Raw genomic sequence first — 24,900 nt, 5'->3', positions numbered from 1 at the left:
ACTCACCCTCAAATGCCTTCTTCAATGCATCCCAAAAGACAATGGATTAAGCATCCAAATTTGTGAGCTAATCAATGGTTGTACCTTGTAGTGTTGTTGGAAACGCTCTAAGACAATAGTCCTTGTCCTCCTAATCGTTAGCTACCCAAATAGTCTTGCACATCTTGTAGAGCCTCATAGGATCTTCTGACCCATTCCCCATGAACTTTGGGAATTTCTACCAATCCACATTTAAACTTGTCAAAGGAGTTTGTCTCTCTCGCCTACTTGTTCCCTTGTGTGTCAAACCTAGGTGGATTATTCTGATTAGATTTTGGTGTTTTCCCTGCTCTCTTGGCCACGTACATGTCTTCTACACATCCATCTCCAATGTCCTCAAAACCTCTGGTACTTCAGACTCTGACTCATTCCTATACCCCCTCCATCTAGGGGTCTTTGGTTTGGATCCTCCAATTCTAGGTTCTCTTGATATAATATAGATTCATAATATGGTGGAATATATCTTTCAGTTCAAGATTTTCTTCTTCTACTCTTTTTTCGACATTGACTGTATGAACGGACTGTCTAATTGGTCAATGTAGTCAGGATATGTTTCATCGAAGAGTGGTAAGTGTCTAGCAATATCATCCTAATCAACATATGATTTGTGCCTTCCTCGCCAAATGGTCCCCTTTCCTCCTAAATACCATCTCACACTTCAGCTTGCACTTTGTTCTTGACAAGTTTTCTGACCTGCGAATTGTCCGACTAGATTTTTCTCAAATGTTTCTCATAATTTTCTCCTTCATTCTCTTTTTTCGACAACCCATAAAGATCACCTGATCATTTGGTCTTGACCACAATATGCCCTCTTCTCACCTTTCTTGGGATCCAAGGACATGAATCATGCAATACTGACTCAATTTCTTTTTAAGGCGACAATGCCAAACGTTTACTATTATATCTAATAAATTCCCTAGAAAGGATTATACAAAAGATGGTAGTGTGCACTTGATAAAACAATAAAATATATTTTTATTTGCTCATAAATTCATTACAGAGAAGAAGACCATAGATGGTCAACCAAAAATTACAATTCATTCGCCTAAACCATGCTACCTTCTTTGGCAGTACACAACATATTTAAAGGACCTAAAGGTTGCCAAGAGGAACTCAACTGTCAACAAATTGATACTTACAACTACCCAAGTGACACCAAACTTGACATGGACACTTAATGTTAATGTTGGTAGCTTTAGTTGGATAAACTATAATGCAAATATATATATAGAATTGTGAGATATATATATATATGAGATTTATTTGTCATTATATTAATTAAATACTAATGAATAGACATGTCCCTTCACGGGACATGTCTATCCATACTTCATCCTATATTAGAGAGATGGCTGCCATTTGGAAAGTACATACCAAAAACATTATGGCAATTCTATTACTATATTACGTTTGCAGCAGATCCTAAAACTCAACATCTTATCAGAGCCAACTACAAATGTAACAAAAAACGTAGCATCTATCTTGTGCTAATGGGAAACTCTATGAATATTAAATGTTCACCAACATGGATCGATGAACTTAAATAGTTTCTATTGCGCTATCTTGAAGACAATCAAAATATTTCACCAAACTCATGTTCAATCACCAAGAATAGTCATGTGACTCAATTAGAACTGTAATAATCGTGAATGAGCAACGTGAGGCTGCGTGAGCAGATTAGACTATCATAGTGGATGGGCGAGTTCGGTCTTCTCAAATACTGGGTCTTCGCAAATCTCGAGACATGTGGAATGGAGTGCGAGTAGATCGGCTTGACTTCAAGATTGAGTCGTTGAGTTGGACTTAACTTGTTCTCCGAGCTGCTTGTTTCTCGTGATGGATTTGATAATATGGGGTCCGTGTGTGCAAGCTAAGCGGAGTGTGCAGTCTATGACTTGTTTCAGAATTAGTGCTTGGAGGACTGGCATCAGCCTTCCTGCTTGGAAACGATAATCTGATCTGGAGTTGATCAAGCAATGTCTTCAAATCGACAATGTTCACCCGGGGTTGGATCTGCCAAGTCGCCATGAACATTGTCATGCTGCTTGGCATGCTTGGCCATCGAGATAATGCAGTATGAAGGTTCAGATATGAGGTTAATCGTTGCAGTTCCAAATGAGGTGTATCTTGACTGGCGGAAGACATTTTGTGCTAATAATTGGAATAGAAGTTTCGTCGTTCAAAAGATACAAAGGATAAGCATATTGTTATAGTGATGTCAACAACTAGTTGTATAGGGCATGTAATAAACAAATTTTCTCACCTAAAAATATTAGAGCTATAATCTGAATTAAAGTAGATATGAAAGTAATACTTCAACTAAATTACCAAAATAAACATCTTTATTTCCATATCATGGGAAAATAACTTAATTAACATTCAACTAAAATAACTACCAACTCGAATAATTGTTTTCTATATATTTACAGAAAGAACCTAAATCATTATCATTAATTCTATGATACAAGAGAAAGTAAATGCAGTAGCAAAGGATGTAGAAAGAACATACAAAATCTAAATGGAGAGTCTAGAATTGGTTGTGCAAGTCTAGACTTTCGAATAAGAGGAGAAGCATTAGCTTAGGTTTAACCTCCCAACTGCGGACCATATCAATCCCCACACAATCTTTTAATAAGAAAAGGCCCTCTCTACCCCGAGGCTAGGCTTGGAGCACTATTAGTCCATCCATTTGAGCAATAACGGTGTTTAGAATGTCCGCTTAGTAATAGACAGACATCTCCGATTAACTAGCACCACTGACATCTTGTGATCAATAGAAGTGTTGGTCATTTTTGCCTTCCCGCCAAAATTGCCTTATTTGAATACGTAGCAACGTCCATATATTTGAAAATTCAAATATTAGGGCACGCTGAAATACTTTGGTTATACAAGCTATATCCTAAGTCCCAAGGTTAATTCATGTTTAACAATTCTGTGGGGCCACAACTTTCCCCACTGTTAGATCTTCGTAGATATACGACCGTTGCCTTGTCGCCTTGTGGAGTTACAAAGGTTTTATGGAAGGTGACAAAGCAACAAATAGACACGTAGCAGGGTGGACCCTCTTCCTCTGTTCTGACGGAGTGCATCATACATCTTCCCAACCATCGATCTTCCCAGGATCAACGGTCCTCGCTATGTTGTTATAGAAAGTTGTGAGTGTTTTAATTCATGCGACATAGCAACATTGTGACACGTGTATCTGATGACGTCATTCCCTTGGCAAACCGCAAAAGTAAAAAGTCATCAGACAGGTTGGCATACGGACAGGTTCTAATTGGTTCAGATCCTGGCATGGTCAGTAAATTGGTTGTGCGTTCTTGGGCCGTCAAATGAAAGCAAATCTATGGTCATCGTTATGTCACTATGTGAAGATGCAAGGGAGTTATTCTATGTGACATAGCGAGGGCTTGACGCGTGTCCCCAGTGGGCCCATTTTCTTCAGATCGCAGAGGTGAAGGGTCAGGGTTACGATAATATGACTAGGTTCCCGTGTTACAATCTTATGATCTAGCGTAAGATCGGGAAGCTAATCCTTGAGGCCGCCGATGTTACAATATTCGGCTATCATAAAATTGTATAAGCGTATGGTCACAAGAGGTGATGAGAAGGATGGCGATCTTATGGTATATGGTTCTCATAAGATCATAGATGTGGTTGAAGAGGTCTTCCGAGGACACGAAGACAAGGGTTTGTCGAAGCATGGTGGCGATCATAGGATCGTAAGAAGACTTCAAGGATGACCCGATGTTACGATAAACTAACGATCGTAAGAACGTAGAGATTATTAACAATGTCCCCGACCATAAGATACACTGACGATCGTAGGATCGTAAGACCTGGGTTGACTTGATAAAGATGTTTCACATGTCTGAGCTAGAAAAGAAAAGGGTCTCCAACCAATAAAATTGCAAGAAAGGTATAGGGTGAATGTTGAAAATAATTGACTTGTTGATACATCCGACTTGGCATGCTGGCAGCGAAGACGAAACAACTCTTTAATGGCGGATCAAATTTTTTATCATCTGCAGATTGCTTTTAGCATCCCCATGCCTAGTAAATGCAAAAGGAACATGCACTCATCATGTAGTTACCATCTACCCAACTATACATTGATTGGCGCCGTGTCCATCACTTCAAGGATTGCTCCAGTCAAGGTTTCCATGATTTTCATGCCTCTGCAATGTACCAAATCAAATCTATTGTTTGGATCGTCTTGATTGTCCTCTAAGCATTTAATGGCAGTGGTTGTGGAGTAACTTCAGTTAGAAATATCTCAGTTATGCTTGAGCTATAAAAGAAAGGTTGTAATTCTTTCTTAGGGTTGACTCTTCTCTGTTTTCTCTGGCATTACTCTGGCACACTACTATAAATTCCCTTTGCCTTTGAGCTATATGGCATTCTGCCTCATCTCCTTCTGCCATTGATGTATTGTGCAAGACATATTTGCCTCTCATCAATGTATTATGGATATCTGCAATTTTGCATGACTGTATCTCTTTGACCTATGAATGATATATAAGTGAATCTCATCTTCCTTGTATCATTTATTTGGGTTCTCTAATCTGCATGTGATTGTTAGATTAAAACAAGTTTAAATGTGTATATCTTTTGGTGTCATGATGGTTCAAAAGTGCATGTATGGGAAGAGATTGGTTGGCGCATCATATCTTAGATTAGAATAGATAGATTTGCTTTCTTGCATCTCTTTCTCCATTTTCCTCTCCAAGTGTAATTAGGTGAGCCCTGATAGTAAAGGAAGTTAACCTTCTCCAGAGACTCAACCTCATAGTTCAAGTCCCATAGCTTGGAGGTTGTTTCCATGTTTCACAAGGTTGTCCTTAGATAAAAACTCTAGATAAGGGTGCAAACTTTTGTGACAACAAGAATGAAAGCACGCCTTTAACGACCTTGGCCAAGGTTTTTGGATGGGTTCTAATACCCAATCACCACCGCTCAACTTGACAACAAGGTAAATTAAATGGACATCCATGAGCTATTAAATGATTCTTTAAAAGCAATAAATTTGTTGTATCAAATCTGATTTTGTTTTCTTGTTCTTGTAGAACGTTCTCCCACCTCTTCACCCTCTTTCTGGCCATCTAGCCAGGTGAGTCCTAGGTGTCCAATCATAGAGGATATCAATTCATTTGCTGAAACTCAGCTGTTGGAAATATATATATATATATACTGGCACAATATAGTCCTTAAAAAACTTCAGAGGATATAACTCAAATCTAAAAGACCAACTGAAGCAAAGAGAAAACCATAACAAGACATGTGTATTTGGTTCAGACTTAACGTGATGAAATAACTTGGTGTGTTGACCAAATGTACTATTCAATAGACTAAAATCACATCAAGGCCAAGCATCATTATTGGGAATCCTTGAAACTATACTTTTGAATGCAGTAGGTATACCAAAAGAAGATTAAGAGAACTAATCACATAACTTGATCAATGAAAGGGGCGGATCTTGCTTAACTCTGAATGGCCAGCTCTCGAAGTCGGCTTCTCAAATGCGGAAATCGGGTTCGAATACCATACAAATATCAGGAACAAAAGCTCAATTCTACTTCAATATCAACCGCAAGGAAAAGGAAGAAATAAGAAGAGGGGACAGAAATAAATCTAGAATCGGGGTGCTTTCTTTCCAACTTGTGTTCGAACATATCAACATACGGAAATAATGAAGAAGGCTTAAAGGAAGCCACGGCTCTTGATAGCAGTTATAAAAAAAGATAATCGGCTTCTTGGTTCAACGATTTTAAAAGAAGAAGCCAAGTGTACTCCTCATCTCGTTTAGAGACTTAAAATCATGAGGAAGAATTCGAAGGTCTCCTAATCAAAAGAATAATTTATAATATTTAAATATATACATATTATTTTTCGAATGGTGACATCATATTATTATTTTGTCTAAGGTTATACCTATTAGGATACGCATATCTAAATATGTGTATACTTGGGAGATTATTTAATTATCATATCCTCTCAAGGTATACACATATTTATGTATATGTATATTAATAGGGATGAGCTTGTATAATCTAATATTATGGTGGCACCACACTCCTATACTTTGTGCGCACACACACACACACACACACACACACATATATATATATACATACATACATACATATACATACATATATATTATTGAAGTGATGAGAATGTCAACATAAACCATTAAAGATACGTATTTGGTTATGTTAAAATGTTTAATGTTTTATTGATTGTCCAATAGCTCATGCGTGTCCAATGAATGTACCCTGTTATGCAGTCGCTAGGTCCTTACTAAGATAGCTAAAGATCATACCTGTCGATCGGACAAATGGACTAAGGTAGTGCCCCATTCCGTAGATCCTGTTAAGCAATGTTTCTCCCCTTCGTCTGCTCCTACAACCACCTGTGCAACATTTCCCATAATAAAAAATTCCCATGATAAATCCATATCAACATATAACATAGATAATAGTAAAGAAATAAGTTAATAACCATCATTCAAAAACCAAGCAACTATCTAACTACCATCATCAACATATGACAAGTAATGCTTAACTACCATCATCATTAAACGGTTATACATAATAATTGATAACAACCAATTTCATGTGAAACAAGGGTTACATATAACTGCCCTTTTCACATGAACAGGAAAAACAATAGTTTTTAACTAATCATCTCAACGGCTATAATAATTTTAAATAGGTCAAAATATTGGGATGTATCATACCCTCCCCCTTATGTTTTCATCATCCCCAATGAATATCACAAACAAAACTTAAAAATAAAATCTGTCCAAAACATTACAACTATAAAAGAACTAAAGAAAAAGATCAGACTCTAGCCCTGGAGAAAAGATGGAGGTATTTTTGGAAAATCTCATTTTAGTCTTCCCAAGTAGCATTATCCTCTGCATACGGATCCCACTAGACCTTGCACTAAGTCATGTCTCAATTTCGTAAGCGTAGCTTACATACTTCGAGTATTCTGAGTGGTTCTATTTCCACCACCCCTAGATCCCGTAACTGCAGTAAGTTCCAATCAATTATATGATCATGATGAGTAAATTATTTCTTAAGATATGACACATGAAAGACGTCATGCATCTTGGCAAGAGTTGGAGGTAGGGAAATTCTATAGGCTACCGGATTCATGATTTCCAATATTTCAAAGGGTCCCACATACCTTGGGGCTAACTTGGCATACCAAACTTGATGGTACTCTTTTGGGGTTTTACCTTTAATAGCACCTTTTCTCCTATTGAGAATTCTCTTGGTGTCCTTTTAGCATCTGCATAACTTTCTTGTCTCTCGTTGGCTTCTTTCAATTTCTGACGGATTTGTATTATCTGTTCTTCCATCTCTTTGAGCATTTCGGGTCCAACAATAATTTTGTCCTCAACACAATTCCAGCTTACAGGAGTTCTGCATTTGCGACCATATAGGGCCTCAAAGGGGGCCATCTTAATGGTGGATTGATAGGAATTATTATAAGCAAATTCCACCAAAGGTAGATACATTTCCCACTAGTATTGTCGATCCATACAATAAACTCTTAAAAGATCCTTGTCGATCCATACAGTAAACTCTTAAAAGATCCTCAAAAACCTAGTTTACTCTTTCTGTCTGACCATCAATCTCAGGATGATAAGCCGAGCTAATATTTAACTTAGTTCCTAACGCTGCAAATAATGTTTGCCGAAATCCGGAGGTTATCCTAGCATCCCTGTCTGAGATGATTTCCTTGGGAATTCCATGAAGTCTAAAGATCTCTTTCATGAACTTGTGAGCGATTTCTGGAGCTCCATCGGCTAGGTTTCCTAGTATGAAGTGAGCAACTTTAGTCAATTTATCCACCACTACTATGATGGTGTTGTGTTTGTTTCATGTCATAGGTAATCCTTGTATAAAATCCATGGAAATTATCTAACTCATTTCCGCTCTGGTAATTCGTTTGAGTGTAGGAGGCCACTTGGGTAATGATGTTCTACTTTTACTCTTTGGCATTCCAAGCATCTTGCCACAAAATCCGTTATCTCTCTTTTCATTCCTTTCCAAAAATATAGTGGTTTTATATCTAACAACATTTTAGTCACTCCAAGATGCCTTGAATAAGGAGCTGAGTGGGATTCCTCTAGAATCACTCCTTGAAGTTCGGGTTTGTTGGGTATGTAAATCAGTCATGATATCTTAACAATTCATCTTCTTCTATTCTAAATGTTTAGTACCTGGGATCCTGTGGGTCTTTGATAAGAGCTTGGCTGATCTCTGCATAAAATTCATCATGCTCTAGATGTTGTAGTACCTGATCCCTTAATCTAAAATTTATGATAGCCATTGCAGAAATATGTCTCTTTCTGCTTAAGGCATCTACTACCTTGCTTTCCTTACCCTTAATATAGTTAATGTCAAAGTCATAATCTACTAGAAATTTCAACCATCTCCTCTGCCTGGCGTTAAGGTTGGGTTGAGTAAAGATATATTTTAGACCATGGTGATCAAATCGAAGTTCAAAAGGTTTTCCAATCAAATAGTGCCTCTATAGCTGCTAGTTCAAGATCATGAGGAGCGTAATTTTGCTCATAATTCTTTCACTTCCTTGACTCATACGCAATCACATGCTCTTCCTGCATTAGTACACCTACTCCTTCCCCTAATGCATCAATTATGACTACAAATTTCTTTTGTGGGTCGGGTACTCTTAGTATAGGTGCAATAGTTAACTTTTCTTTCAAATACTCCAAAGCTGACTGACATTTTTCAGTCCATATAAATTTATTTCCCTTCCTCTGAAGTACAGTGATTGGGTAGATTATTTTGGAGAAATTTCTGACAAACTTCCTATAGAATCCTGCCAATCCCATGAAACTTCTAACTTCTGTCACATTCTTAGATATAGGCCATTCCATAATTGCTTTGATTTTTGAAAGATCTACGGCTCTTCCCTTAGCCGAAATAATATGTCCTAAATACTAGATTTCTTTCTAATAAAAAGCACACTTAGACAACTTCTCATATAGTTTATGTTCTTTCAGCCTTTGTAGGACTTTTTCCAGATGCTCTTGATGTTCTTTTTCGTTTTTCGAGTAGATTAGGATATCATCTATGAAAATCATTACAAACTTATCCAAACAACATTGAAATATGTTGTTCATCAAATTCATGAAAGTTGTCGGAGTGTTGGTTAACCCGAAGGGTAATACCGTGAACTCATAATGCCCATATCTAGTTATGAATGCAGTCTTGTGAATGTCTTCATCCTTGATGCGAAGCTGGTGATATCCCGACCTTAAATCAATCTTTGAAAATACAGTAGTGTCTTTCATTTGATCAAAGAGGTCGTTGATTCTAGCAAGTGGATATCGGTTCTTAATGGTGACATATTGAGAATCCTATAGTCCATGCATAATCTCATAGTTCCATCCTTCTTCCTGATGAACAATATTGGGGCTCCCCAGGGTGAAACACTGGGTCGAATAAGTTTCTTATCTAACATATCCTGCAACTGCAATTGTAATTCCATTAATTCTGTGGTGGTCATCTGATAAGGAGCTTGAGAAATTGGTTCTGCTTCAGGTCCTGAATCTATGGTAAAATCAAAAACTCTAGATGGAGGTAGTCTAGGGAGTTCTTCGGGAAACACATCTTAGAATTTCTTTAGGTTAGGATACTTCTCTTCAAAAGATTCCTTCAATTTTTCTTTAATTTCTCCATCTTCAACCCTTACTACAAAGATCTGACAACCTTCTCTTTCACATTTCTTAAGTTGCATAGCAGATATCTGTCTTAATTTAACTTTATGTATAACTCCCTTAATGCTTACAAGTTTACCTTGGTCATCCAAACAGCCTACAGTTTTAGCAAGACAATCAACCTTGACCTTATGCTCACTGAGCCAATTAATGCCTATAATAATGTCGTAAGACCCAAGAGGTGCTACATACAAGTTCAGTTCGGTGGAAAAGTTTGAAAAATCAACCCGAGCCTCAAACAGACACTACTCTACCTTAGCCCCTGACTAGTTTGCATACTCAATTGTCCATGGTTTTTCCATAAAACTAGATCTGTTTGGAAACTACTTAATAATTTAGGTGATATAAAGCATTCAGAGACTCCGGTGTCAATTAATATAGAAACAGGGTTTCCGTAGATCTTACCCGAAGTTTCAATCGGGCCTATCTGTTGTTCTATCTGCCGATAATCAAGTGTCGTGTGAATCCTTTGCTAGTAAACATGTTGTGGTGGAAGGGGTGGTCAAGGTAGTTGGTTGGTGATTGTCTTACTAGGGTATTTGTTAGCATAGTGATCTCTGCAAGTGTAGCATCCTAAAGGCGGCCCTTTCTTTTCAGTACCGTTGCCAATCTTACTTGTATTGAGGTTACTTTTGAAATCCTTGACACCATTTCCTCTTGGTTGGATAGTTTGCTAAATTTGTACTCCTTAAACTGCTTCTTTTAGGACCCAATATCTACACCTTCTGTATTCCAATTTGTTTTCCTTTTCTTATCTCGAATAGAATCATCTCTCTTGATTTTATATTCCTAACGGACAACTTTTTCTAAGGCTTCTTCAATAGTTCAAGGAGTGAGAACATCAACTACCCCTACGATCCAATTATTCAATCCCATGATAAATTTCCTCACCTTCAGAGTCCTATCTTGTTGGTATGGAGGTACATATTTCAGCAGTCAGGTGAATTTCTCCCAATACTTATGTACGGTCATATCTCCTTATTTGAGATTATGGAAATCTAGTAGTTTTTTGTCGTAGAAGGTTCAAGGTAACCAACGGTTCCTAAAGATGGTTACAAAATTCTCCCAAGTAATTTCAATGGTTTTTATGTTCAGCTCAACCTTGGTGTTTCCCCACCATAGGGCAGCTTCTCCTATAAAATGGTATATTCCCCAAACCGCCTTTGAGGTCTCTGAAAAATTCCTAATCTCAAAATATTGTTCCATTTCTATTAACCAGGCCTCTGCATCCTCTCCGGATTCAGAACCAAAGAACTTGGGTGGTTTGATCTTTTTATTGTCTGCAGATAGGTCACTTATTGTTTCAAGTTTCTTCTGTTTTTCAATTTGGGCAAGCAAGGCTTGAGGGTTTTTCTCGTTGTGTTCAAAGATTTCTGTTTCTATTCTGGGAGGGGGCGAGGATTGCATTTCCTCTTGGTTTTGCCCCATCTGAGTTGTCATTCCGTTCATTCTCTTCTCCATATTGTCTAACTTCATTTGCGTGTCTTGCAAAATCTGAAGTAGCAAATCAGTAAGAGGTTGTAGGTTGTTCTCATGGACCATGTCGTGGCCTGCAACATTCTCGTCACTGCTCATGTTTCTTAATTGTTTGACCTAAAAATATTTGCAAGATCCTTATGTCAAAAAAAAAAATCTTCTGTTGTTTTTCTTTCTACATGTTTACAACAAAATAAAAGAGATTGTGAGTAGAAGAAACACACGAACAGACCAATTTATTTAATAAATTTTAAAACTTCTCTGGTGCATTTACAGTAATCTTTATTTACAAAAATTTCCTCTTCTGGGGATGTTACATTATAGATTCAGTAATTCTAAAAATTTATTTTCAGAATCCCGTTCAGTTTTCGTTGTATACTTATCCCGCACCATCCAAGATCTATGAAAATACATAAGAGGGTTGGCCTAGCGGGCGTTCCAAGTTTGAATCAGTTTGTTTCTATAGGCTGCTTTCTTGGCAAGAGTCCAACTAACTCTTTCCTTCCTCATTCATTGCAGAGCTTGTTTTAAGGTTTCATTGTCCTAAGGCATAGAACAACAAGTGTAATCGTGGTTTGGCATGTTCCTAATCAAGTATGGAAAGATGGGATTTCACGCTTTCTTGCGAGGTGTCTTATGTACTTGCATCCTGTTACATTTAATCTAAGAAAATCTTAGGTTTACTATTCTTGCTTAGGTAGTGTGCCAAGGTTCAGTGTCAAACCCAGCGCTCTAATACCATATGTAACAAACAAAATTTTCTTAACTAAAAAGATTAGAGCTATAATCTGAATTAAAGTAGATATGAAAGTAATACTTCAATTAAATTACCGAAATAGACATCTTTACTTCCATTTCATGGGAAAATCACTAAATTAACATTCAACTGAAATAACTACCAACTAAAATAACTGTTTTCTATCATATTTACAAAAAGAACCTAAATCATTATCATTAATTCTATGATACAAGAGAAAGTAAATGCATAGCGAAGGATGCAAAAAGAACATACAAAATCTAACTGGAGAGTATGGAATTGGTTGTGCAAGCCTCGACTTTCAAATAAGAGGAGAAGCATTAACTTAGGCTTAACCTCCCCACCGCGGACCATATCAATCCCCACACAATATTTTAATAAGGCCAGCCCTCCCTACCCCGAGGCTAGGCTTGAGGCACTAATAGTCCAGCCATCTGAGCAATACTGGTGTTTAGAATGTAAGCTCAGTAATAGACGGACATGTTTGATTAACTGACGCCACCAACATCTTCTGATCAATATAAGGCAAGCATGCCTTTAACGACCTTGGCCAAGGTTTTTGGATGGGTTCTAATACCCGATCACCACCGCTCGACTTGACAAGAAGGTAAATTAAATGGACATGCATGAGCTATTAAATGATTCTTTAAAAGTAATAAATTTGTAGTATCAAATCTGATTTTGTTTTCTTGTTCTTGCAGAAGTTTCTCTCACCTCTTCACCCTCTTTCTGGCCATCTAGTCGGGTGAGTCTTAGGTGTCCAATCATAGAGGATATCAATTCATTTGCTGAAACTGAGTTGTTGGAAATATATATATATATATATATATATATATATATATATATATATATATATATATATTTCAGTATTGGCACAATACAGTCCTTAAGAAACTTCAGAGCATATAACTCAAAACTAAAAGACCAGATTAAGCAAAGAGGAAACCATAACAAGATGTGTATTTGGTTCAGACTTAACGTGATGAAATAACTTGGTGTGTTGATCGAATGTACGATTCAATAGACTAAAATCACATCAAGGCCGAGCATTATTATTGGGAATCCTTGAAACTATACTTTCGAATGCAATACGTATACCAAAATAAGATTAGGAGAACTGATCACATAACCTAATCAATGAAAGGAGTGGATCTTGCTTAACTCTGAATAGCCAGCTCTCAAAGTCGGCTTCTCAAATGCAAAAACCAAGTTCGAATACCATACAAATATCAAGAACAGAAGCTCGGTTCTACTTCAATATCAACCGGAAGGAAAAGAAAAGAAATAAGAAGAGCGAACATAAGTAAAATCCAGAATGAGCGTGCTTGCTTTCCAACTTGTGTTCGAACATATAAACATACGGAAATAATGAAGAAGGCTTAAAGGAAGCCGCAGCTCTCGATAGCAGTTATAAAAAAAGATAACCGGCTTCTTGGTTCACCAATTTTAAAAGAAGATGCCAAGTGTTCTCCTCGTCTCTTTTAGAGACTTAAAATCATGAGGAAGAATTCAAAGGTCTCCTAATCAAAAAAATAATTTATAATTTATATACATATATATATATATAATTTTTCGAATGGTGACATCATATTATTATTTTGTCTAAGGTTATAGCTATTAGGATACACATATCTAAATACGTGTATGCTTGGGAGATTAATTTATTATCATATCCTCTCAAGGTATACGCATATTTATGTATATGTATATTAATAGAGATGAGCTTGTATAATCTAATACTATGGTGGCACCACACTCTTGTGTGCACATACATATATATATATTTTTATTGAAGTGATGAGAATGTCAACATAAACCATTAAAGGCACATATTTGATTATGTTAAAATGTTCAATGTTTTATTGATTGTCCAATAGCTCATGTGTGTCCAATGAATGTACCTTATTATGTAGTCGCTAGGTCCTTACCAAGATAGCTAAAAGTCATACCTGTCGATCAGACAAATGGACTAAGGTAGTGCCCCATTTCGTAGATCTCGTTAAGCAATGTTTCTCCCCTTCGTCTTCTCCTACAACCACCCGTACGACATTTCCCACAATAATAACAAGTTCCCATGATAAATCCATATCAACATATAACATAGATAATAGTAAAGAAATTAGTTAATAACCATCATTTTGAAACCAAGCAAGTGCTAACTACCATCATCAACATATGACAAGTAATGGTTAACATCATTAAACAGTTATACATAATAATTGATAACAACCAATTTCATATGAAACAACAGTTACATATAACTACCCTTTTCACATAACAGGGAAAAACAATAGTTCTTAACTAATCATCTCACCAGCTATAATAATTTTAAATAGGTCAAAATTTTGGTATGTAACAGGGTAACTTACAAATGAGTATATTGAGGGGGCATTTATAATCAATAAATGTGATTTACTTTTTTGATAGAATAGAGGTAAGTTCATGTGTGGTAAGTTTATGAATTTAATTCACTTTATATGAATTTGTATTATTTTATAGAGGCTTATATATGTTATATTCAAGAACATAAGAGATATAAAATGAAATAAATATATATAAGAGAATGGAAAATTGGCATTAATGAGAATAGATTAATGTATATATTTAAATTAGACATTGATCTATATTGTTGAGTATTATATTAGTCTCTCTCTTATTTCAATAAGTACCATAAGAGATATTTGCTCTGACCTTTTCCTCCGAGCATGTTATTGTAGGAAAATGGAGATTCAGAGGGAATCAATGAGAGTCTGACACTTTGTGAAAGGTAAGTTTGGATAAGAAGCTCTAAAATTGATGTTTAGAGGGAAATTGAGATTCAAAAGGAACCTGATGTTTCATTAAGAGGCAACCTTGAAAGAGAGGGAGCAAATAGAGGATATGGTTCCGTTAAACTTTAGCGATCTTAGACGTATTGACTCAGAGGGAGTAAATCATATTGAGAAGGATTCTCTAATGATCTATAAATTGTAAACAGTTAAGAGGACTGTGATTTATGAATATTATTCATAAATATATGGGCCTATCCCCTATGTACATCATGAGGAAGTGACGACTTCCAAATAATTATCACTTGTATTTGCAGAAGTTATTGTAAGGTGATGATCTTATAATAACTTCAAATATCAAATGAGTTGATATTCAAGAAACTAGAAAGTCAAATGAGTTGATTTTCAAATGTCAAATGAGTTGGCATTCAATAAACTGGGAAGTCAAATGAGCTGACATTCCAAAAACTATTTTTACATTGAGGTAATATGTTGTTCATATTGTGTATGAATCTTGTTTATCTTCCCTAGCTAAGAGGGAGTGTTAATGTTGGTAGCTTTAGTTGGATAAACTATAGTGCAAATATATATATATATATATATATGATATTTATTTGTCATTATATTAATTAAATACTAATGAATAGACATGTCCCATGCAGGGACATGTCTATCCATACTTCATCCTATATTAGAGAGATGGCTGCCATTTGGAAGGTACATGCCAACAACATTATGGCAGTGCTATTACATTTGCAGCAGATCCAGAAACTCAACAGTTAATGCATTGACAGATAACCAATATTATCAAACATAACAATAAGCATTATATGACAACTACACTACAATAATATAGCTTTCGGCCATCTATGAATTAAAGCATTGCAGTCCATGAACATGTTGGCTGATCTAGTAACTTAAGTTTTCTGTCTAATATTTCTAGATTTCCCTGCTTCTTTGAGGGTTTTCTATTAACAGAATAAAAATAACATTATTCCTTTCGAGTATAAATCAATCTATCACATATGTTGAGGTCTTCATCAGTGCTTAAAGGCCTCAATGTTTTTGCTTCTAAAAGCATTTCTACATTGTCAAATAAATCTTTAGCTATCTCTTCTACACATAACGTTGTTATTACTCAGCTCATATAGAATTCCACTAAACTCCTCCAAACTTTGAAACTTCATTTACCTACTTCATTTATAATTTAGGAAAGGCACCTTCTTGTCTCTTCTATTTATTGGGCAGGTAGCAGATGTCAGCCTGTTTTTATATCTATAGAAATTGATCATGTTTAGCCTTGCTCGAATGTAGGAATTTTGTTTTGCTCAAAAAGGGAGGATACTTCAGTTTGTACTTTTGCATGGATTGCATTATGTGTAATAATTTTTCCTCAAAGTTTATTTGTCTCAGTACCCAATATTTTGAGATTTTTCACTTTTAGAGGTGCCAACATCATTGTTTCCCCTAGTGTCCAACAAAGGACCTTTTTCTATGTTACAAAAACTGATATCAATTAAACTCCCTAACCCGAAGACCGAGAGCAAAAGAAATCAACTGAAGAAAATTACACTCAATACATTTTTGAAGTCACTATAAGGGTAAATGAAGAATTAAGTTTTCATCATGTATCCTCCAAGTGAGAACAGAAATATGACCACCGAACTTGTTGCAGCAATCCTCCATAGTCATCATTCAACATTCATCATTGATATCATATTCGCTAATTCATGGTGTGACTGATACATGTCATCTAGGTCAGCCAAGAGGCCCTCATAAAATGCATTGAAACAATTACCACACCTATATCATGTCAGTCAGTGTAACATCCAGATTTCCTAGGTCTAAATTAACATCTAACATAAGCATAAAATACAGTTATAACTTCGATTTCATAAAAAGGCAGTTACATCATTCATGTTCATGTTAAGAAGATTTACCGTTAAAGTCGGTTAAACAAATATTTCTTAACTAAATACTTGAAATACCTTTTAATGAAATTACTTTAGAAATTGAAATCACATACCTCGGAAAACTAAGACTGAAGATCATATAAGTATGCTTCTGCAACCACTCGGTTAGTCCACAAATACACCATAACAATTTCTCAAATCGACTACTATCTCAAAAATCATTTGATGAATACAACTAAATAACACTATAACTTAAATTAGGGCATCACATATCATCTTACCAATTAGGGCATCAATTACCTTTGGTTTATTTAGGGCTTCTGCTACCGCTTTACCACTTAGGGCTTCTGCGACCACAGATTCAATTTAGGGCTTCCGCGACCACGGATTTTATCTAGGGTTTCCGCGACGACGGATTCAATTTAGGGCTTTCGCAACCACGGATTCAACAAGGGCTTTCGATACCATGGATTCAGTTAGGGCTTCCAATACCACTGTATCAATTAAGATTCCAGCTGTCACACAATCAATCAGGGCTTCGGATTTCTTTTCCTTCCGATTGCTTATCTGTGACAATTTCTCAAGATTAGATAATTACTTATATTCAATATTCATTTATATGAAAGTAAAATAATGATAACAATGAAATGCTTCAATTTAATCCTACCTTCTCATAAACAAAAATGATAATACTTGTCTCCAATAAACAATTGATTGCATGGCTTATCTCTGTCTGACGCATATATGACATCTTGAGAGAGGTGAAACATTGTCAGGGGCTTAACCACCCAACCTCGGACCACAATATATATCCCCACACGATCTCTAACGAGATTGGCCCTCCCTACCCGGAATTGACAGGGATCATCTTACCATTCTCTAGACTTCCTGATAATTAACTTCACCATACGACTTGGCAACAGGAGATCAGAATAACAAGAATGTGCAAGAGCTATTACATACATCCGGCATTTCACACTTGTGATCACATAATTATGTTCTTTAAAGATATCAAAATTGAATATTTAATTAATTAATTTAATCATAACTAAATTCTCTTCTGCATTCTTGCAGATTAAATTTCTCCTCTTCACCATTTCATGGCTTATCTGCCGGTGAATTTCCTCGTATTAATAGTATTCTAAATGTGCTCAGAAAATTATGATAGCATGTGCATGGTGTGGTTTCATATAATCAATCAATTTATTACAATTAGCAACGGATTTCATAAATGATATAACTCAAGAATATTTGGGAAATGATCTCATGTAAATCTCAGATTACCAACAGCTAGTATTATGAATTGATCTCTATTCAACTTGCCTAGCCGGCTATGGATGAATACTCAACCAAGGTGAAAAGGATTTGTAAAACAATTTACTTTATTCTTAGCTCTATCAATATGTAGCCGGCAACAAACAAGAAAGAAGAAACTGTGAAACACAAACACAATTACTTGTATTCAGATAGGTTCATTAATCTAAGGCGGAGATAATCCCAAATGAACAGCATATGCTCTGATACATGACCCATTGAATTTCATTTAAGAAGCTTATGATTATGTGTACACACATTCACCATACAGGTTGAATATATTTTCGGCATCAGATTCTATTTAAATATGATAAGGAAATGATAACAAAACACCGATTAGCATGGAATAAAGATTGAAAATAAAGAATAGATTCAAAAACGTTTCAACTGTACACAGCTCCAAATGTGAGATTGACTACCACATAACCTGTATAAGTCCAGAACTCTTTGGAGTCAATTTGCATTATCTCTTCATTGGTTTGCTTGCAAAAAAAAAACTCCAAAGTATAAATATTGCGTAAATCTTCAGTAAATCAGAACTTGTACGACATGTTGGATTGGAAAAGTGTTGCTACAAATTTTAAAATGAACTCGCAGGAATACAGCAGTCCATACCTTCATCGCACCCCAGCATCTAATAAAATCGCAGGTATATAAGAATATGTGACGCTAAGGAATTCCAAAGGCCCCAAATGCTATTGCCGCAATTAATAATGGTAGTCGGGTACCAAAAAGAAAAAGATTATTAATAGCAATCATCGATACTCTAATTAATATAAAGTTTTAACTTGACTCATCGGCTTCCCAAATAGTTACAAGAATCCCTTCAAATTCCCAAGAAGACCATTTGAATACCAAACATAAAATCGCCTATGAAAAGAACAAAAGAAAAATAAGAATTTGGAAAGAAGAATTGGGAGATTATAATTTGAAAATTATAATAATACAATTATTATAAATCGAACATTATTATAATCTTATTTGTAACATTACTTATTAATTATTAAATTATAATAGTGCCAAAAATCATTTTATTTATTAAATGCATGAATATAAATCATTATTAAAATAATATGACAAAAGATAAATTAAAATCCTTTAAGATATGTTTTATATTTTATCTCAATTATTTTTTTATTAAATTATTAAATAACTCATGCAAGTCCTACACATATATTCTGGCTAGAGCTTTTACCCGTCTGCCCAGTGATGGTGATGCCCTGCCTAATTCTTTTCTGACAATGCTTCCACCCCTTCGACATGCTCCCTGCAAGAAATTTCTTAGTAATTAAATTATTTAATCATAAATAATCATAATAGTTAACCTTTCATCTTAATTCCATGAATTCGCGATTAACGATCAACTAACATGTCATCTTCATTTGAAATCATAACAACCATCTTATCATTTCGCCAGATTATATCAAATTAGGCTGCCAACTGACTTCATGTGAACCTCAACAGCTATATTTCAAAATAGGTCAAAAATTGGGATGTAACATACCATTCCCCTTGTGGTTCATCGTCCTCGATGAACTTGAAATTGCAATGAACATTATAAAGGAGTATTTTAAAAATTGGAATGTAACGTACCATTCCCCTTGTGGTTCATCGTCCTCGATGACCTCTGCAATTTAGACACTAAAAGAAGATTCCACATACAAGATGCATATATATAATCATTGTGATATCATTTCTATTCTCAATTGGGTCAGAATGAAAATCATAGTCGAAACTCAAGATCCATTTTTACTTTAAAGTTTTTCAGAAAGATACTTGCATGGTGACATAAAATTGAACATGTACTCACCTGAGTTCACTTTACCATAACGGTGGTCATCTTAGCATCGGTTGAATCGATTCTGTTTCATATTCCTGTCATACTTATGTAGACACTCACCATATCATTAGTTTGATTCCATATTGATTTCTTTATTTACAGGATTCAGTGGCTGAAAGTAAGATAAGTATTCAAAATGGAAATTCTTCAACCAGCATGTTCCAAATCATAACTTGATCATAATTTCAATTACCCATACGTACCATTTGGCATATAGCACTCATTAATGGATAGATCTTCCTTGCAAACTTACAGATTACCTGTAATAGGTTAGTGAATCCATGTTTTTCCATTGCAACCTTGGCCTTCAAGCCCAATATTTCATTAGAATAATCATTTCATGATAGGATATCTCCAAAACAATATACAACAGCTCAATATGTAAAGTCAACATCGCATGTGCCTTATACATGTATAACAATGTGTCAAAGGGTAAAAACATGATATACTATGCAAGAACATCATAACTCTAATCAAGATCATAGGCATCTCAAACAATTCATAAGATTCTCATCATTCATCTATAAAATACTTGGAAATTCATCTTTTCCATTTTTATGATTCAGGCTTCCATGCCCATTTCATCAAAAGTTCACAAACATTGATAGTTCCAACTCCTTACTGGAGCACATAATGATCTTTTCGTTTAACCAACATCAAAAAGAATCATGGTTCACAGTTTTGTTTTCATTCAGTTCAAGTTCAAGTTGGTAACAATTTATTTCTTTCATTAATTTGGGTCGACAAACCTGCTCATGATGGATTTAGATATCATTTTATCAAGATTTAAACTGTGTTTTGGATTGCGCAAGTCTAGGCATCGAGACCCTTTTTAATCTTCTCATTCTCGACAAAGAATGGCCCTCCCACCAGGGATAATACATATGTAACATTCTAGTCCTGCCACTCAGTAATCAAGTGGATTGAAGTCCCAACAGTTATTCAACAAAATAACTCAAGCATCAGGACAATCAACAAGATCAATTGTTCTAGCAAATCAGTCTAATTCCACCCTGGCCAAGGATTTCAAAATTTGGGTCGTCAAACCCGATCTCCACCACTCAGCTTGCCAATCCTTTTTATCTTTTTAATTGTTTATACATTTGTTTACTTTATATCATTTCAGCCTTCTTGGCTATTTTGAATGATTTTCCAATGTGTTTTTCCAATTTTGATTGCAATATCCAAATATGCAAAAATAAATCTTCTTCAACATTTATGTTTTTCAGTTTTTCCAAAAAAAAAAAAAAAAAACAGTGTTGGACCCAAGGTTTCAGTGTTGAACCCAGTGCTCTGATACCATATGTAACATCCAGATTTCCTGGGTCTAAATTAACATCTAACATAAGCATAAAATACAGTTATAACTTCGATTTCATAAAAAGGCAGTTACATCATTCATGTTCATGTTAAGAAGATTTACCGTTAAAGTCAGTTAAACAAAAATTTCTTAACTAAATACTTGAAATACCTTTTAATGAAATTACTTTAGAAATTGAAATCACATACCTCGGAAAACTAAGACTGAAGATCATATAAGTATGCTTCTGCAACCACCCGATTAGTCCACAAATACACCATACCAATTTCTCAAATCGACTACTATCTCAAAAATCATTTGATGAATACAACTAAATAACACTATAACTTAAATTAGGGCATCACATATCATCTTACCAATTAGGGCATCAATTACCTTTGGTTTATTTAGGGCTTCTGATATCGCTTTACCACTTAGGGCTTCCGCGACCACAGATTCAATTTAGGGCTTCCGCGACCACGGATTTTATCTAGGGTTTCCGCGACGACGGATTCAATTTAGGGCTTCCGCAACCACAGATTCAACTAGAGCTTTCGATACCATGGATTCAGTTAGGGCTTCCAATACCACTGTATCAATTAAGGTTCCAGCTGTCACACAATCAATCAGGGCTTCGGATTTCTTTTCCTTCGGATTGCTTATCTGTGACAATTTCTCAAGATTAGATAATTACTTATATTCAATATTCATTTATATGAAAGTAAAATAATGATAACAATGAAATGCTTCAATTTAATCTTACCTTCTCATAAACAAAAATGATAATACCTATCTCCGATAAACAATTGATTGCATGGCTTATCTCTGTCTGACACATATACGACATCTTGAGAGAGGTGAAACATTGCCAGGGGCTTAACCACCCAACCTCGGACCACAATATATATCCCCACACGATCTCTAACGAGATTGGCCCTCCCTACCCGGAATTGACAGGGATCATCTTACCATTCTCTGGACTTCCTAATAATTAACTTCACCATACAACTTGGCAACAGGAGATCACAATAACAGGAATGTGCAAGAGCTATTACATACATCCGGCATTTCACACTTTGTGATCACATAATTATGTTCTTTAAAGATATCAAAATTGAATATTTAATTAATTAATTTAATCATAACTAAATTCTCTTCTGCATTCTTGCAGATTAAATTCCTCCTCTTCACCATTTCATGGCTTATCTGCCGGTGAATTTCCTCGTATTAATAGTATTCTAAATGTGCTCAGAAAATTATGATAGCATGTGCATGGTGTGGTTTCATATAATCAATCAATTTATTACAATTACAACGGATTTCATAAATGATATAACTCAAGAATATTTGGTAAATGATCTCATGTAAATCTCAGATTACCAACAGCTAGTATTATGAATTGATCTCTATTCAACTTGCCTAGCCGACTATGGATGAATACTCAACCAAGGTGAAAAGGATTTGTAAAACAATTTACTTTATTCTTAGCTCTATCAATATGTAGCCGGCAACAAACAAGAAAGAAGAAACTGTGAAACACAAACACAATTACTTGTATTCAGATAGGTTCATTAATCTAAGGCGGAGATAATCCCAAATGAACAGCATATGCTCTGATACATGACCCATTGAATTTCATTTAAGAAGCTTATGATTATGTGTACACACATTCACCATACAGGTTGAATATATTTTCGGCATCAGATTCTATTTAAATATGATAAGGAAATGATAACAAAACACCGATTAGCATGGAATAAAGATTGAAAATAAAGAATAGATTCAAAAACGTTTCAACTGTACACAGCTCCAAATGTGAGATTGACTACCACATAACCTGTATAAGTCCAGAACTCTTTGGAGTCGATTTGCATTATCTCTTCATTGGTTTGCTTGCAAAAAAAAAACTCCAAAGTATAAATATTGCGTAAATCTTCAGTAAATCAGAACTTGTACGACATGTTGGATTGGAAAAGTGCTGCTACAAATTTTAAAATGAACTCGCAGGAATACAGCAGTCCATACCTTCATCGCACCCCAGCATATAATAAAATCGCAGGTATATAAGAATATGTGACGCTAAGGAATTCCAAAGGCCCCAAATGCTATTGCCGCAATTAATAATGGTAGTCGGGTACCAAAAAGAAAAAGATTATTAATAGCAATCATCGATACTCTAATTAATATAAAGTTTTAACTTGACTCATCGACTTCCCAAATAGTTACAAGAATCCCTTCAAATTCCCAAGAAGACCATTTGGATACCAAACATAAAATCGCCTATGAAAAGAACAAAAGAAAAAGAAGAATTTGGAAAGAAGAATTGGGAGATTATAATTTGAAAATTATAATAATACAATTATTATAAATCGAACATTATTATAATCTTATTTGTAACATTAATTATTAATTATTAAATTATAATAGTGCCAAAAATCATTTTATTTATTAAATGCATGAATATAAATCATTATTAAAATAATATGACGAAAGATAAATTAAAATCCTTTAAGATATGTTTTATATTTTATCTCAATTATTTTTTTATTAAATTATTAAATAACTCATGCAAGTCCTGCACATATATTCTGGCTAGATCTTTTACCCGTCTACCCAGTGATGGTGATGCCCTACCTAATTCTTTTCTGACAATGCTTCCACCCCTTTGACATGTTCCCTACAAGAAATTTCTTAGTAATTAAATTATTTAATCATAAATAATCATAACAGTTAACCTTTCATCTTAATTCCATGAATTCGCGATTAACAATCAACTAACATGTCATCTTCATTTGAAATCATAACAACCATCTTATCATTTCGCCAGATTATATCAAATTAGACTGCCAACTGACTTCATGTGAACCTCAACAGCTATATTTCAAACTAGGTCAAAAATTGGGATGTAACAGTCAGCCTTCCATGTTCCAAAAACAATGGCTTTATGATCCCTCTTCTGGTTCACAACTTCACATGCCTTGAAATGCAGTTTCTATGGGGGTTACATCTACAGTCCTCAAGGTTATGGTGTGTTCTGCTTGTCTTTCTTCTTTAATTTAAAATTATTTCATGTTGCTGAAATTAAACTTTATTACATGAATTTGAATACGTCACTACTTCCCTGGTTACAAAATACTCAAGCCATGCCATTTGTTACTGAGCTTGATCATGAGGTTGAAACTCAGATTAACGAATTTTGAACAATATATATGGTAAGTGAAAAGTAATCACCTTGTTAACTTGGTCAAACTTTTTTTTTTCAATTCCTCAATTCAAAGAATATGCTCACTATTGCAGCACATGAAAATGCTAGAAAATTATTAATCTTATAGCAATAAGTTTGTCGCATTGCATTTGCTTTATAATAAGGAAAGCGAGCAATATACAATATGTTAGAAATATCAACTATATCACTAATTTAATGGGTCAGAATCCTATTGGAAAATTAATAAGTTGAGCATTCCCAAAAATTCAGTAAGGTTTAAATTGTTGAATTTCAAGTAACATTTGTATATGACTAAGTCCAAACATAATTTGTTGAACAATTAATTCATTTTCATGTTTCAATAACAAAAGCATGTAAATGCTGAAGAAATCAGAAGAATCTACTGTTTGCAACAAAAGTTATCATAAACAAGCATGTGGGTGCAAAAGTCTCTCCCACAACTACGTACCATTGTGTTTTAAAGTTCACTGTCACAAATTACAACTCTCTTGTTCAACATAATAAAGA

The 24,900-nt window shown here is 35.0% G+C and overlaps 1 protein-coding gene across 22 annotated transcripts in view; it reads right to left on the bottom strand.

Moving 5' to 3' along the window:
* LOC149578659 (uncharacterized) overlaps positions 1-24,900 on the bottom strand; it is a 112,348-nt gene that overhangs the window by 51,181 nt on the left and 36,267 nt on the right. For 6 of the 22 annotated variants that reach the window (XM_089830722.1, XM_089830712.1, XM_089830699.1 and 3 more), the window contains exon 8: positions 13,982-14,061. The exons of the other annotated variants lie outside the window; for them this stretch is intronic. In XM_089830722.1, coding sequence (XP_089686848.1) covers positions 13,982-14,061 — 80 coding nt within the window. The remainder of the gene's footprint in view (positions 1-13,981; positions 14,062-24,900) is intronic. 22 annotated transcript variants of the gene reach the window in all.

The sequence above is a fragment of the Cupressus sempervirens genome, chromosome 1 (genome assembly GCF_028749045.1).
Source record: "Cupressus sempervirens isolate cs-2001-9-10 chromosome 1, ASM2874904v1, whole genome shotgun sequence".
Classification (NCBI taxonomy): Eukaryota; Viridiplantae; Streptophyta; class Pinopsida; order Cupressales; family Cupressaceae; genus Cupressus; species Cupressus sempervirens.
This window is presented reverse-complemented; position numbering and strand designations above follow the sequence as displayed.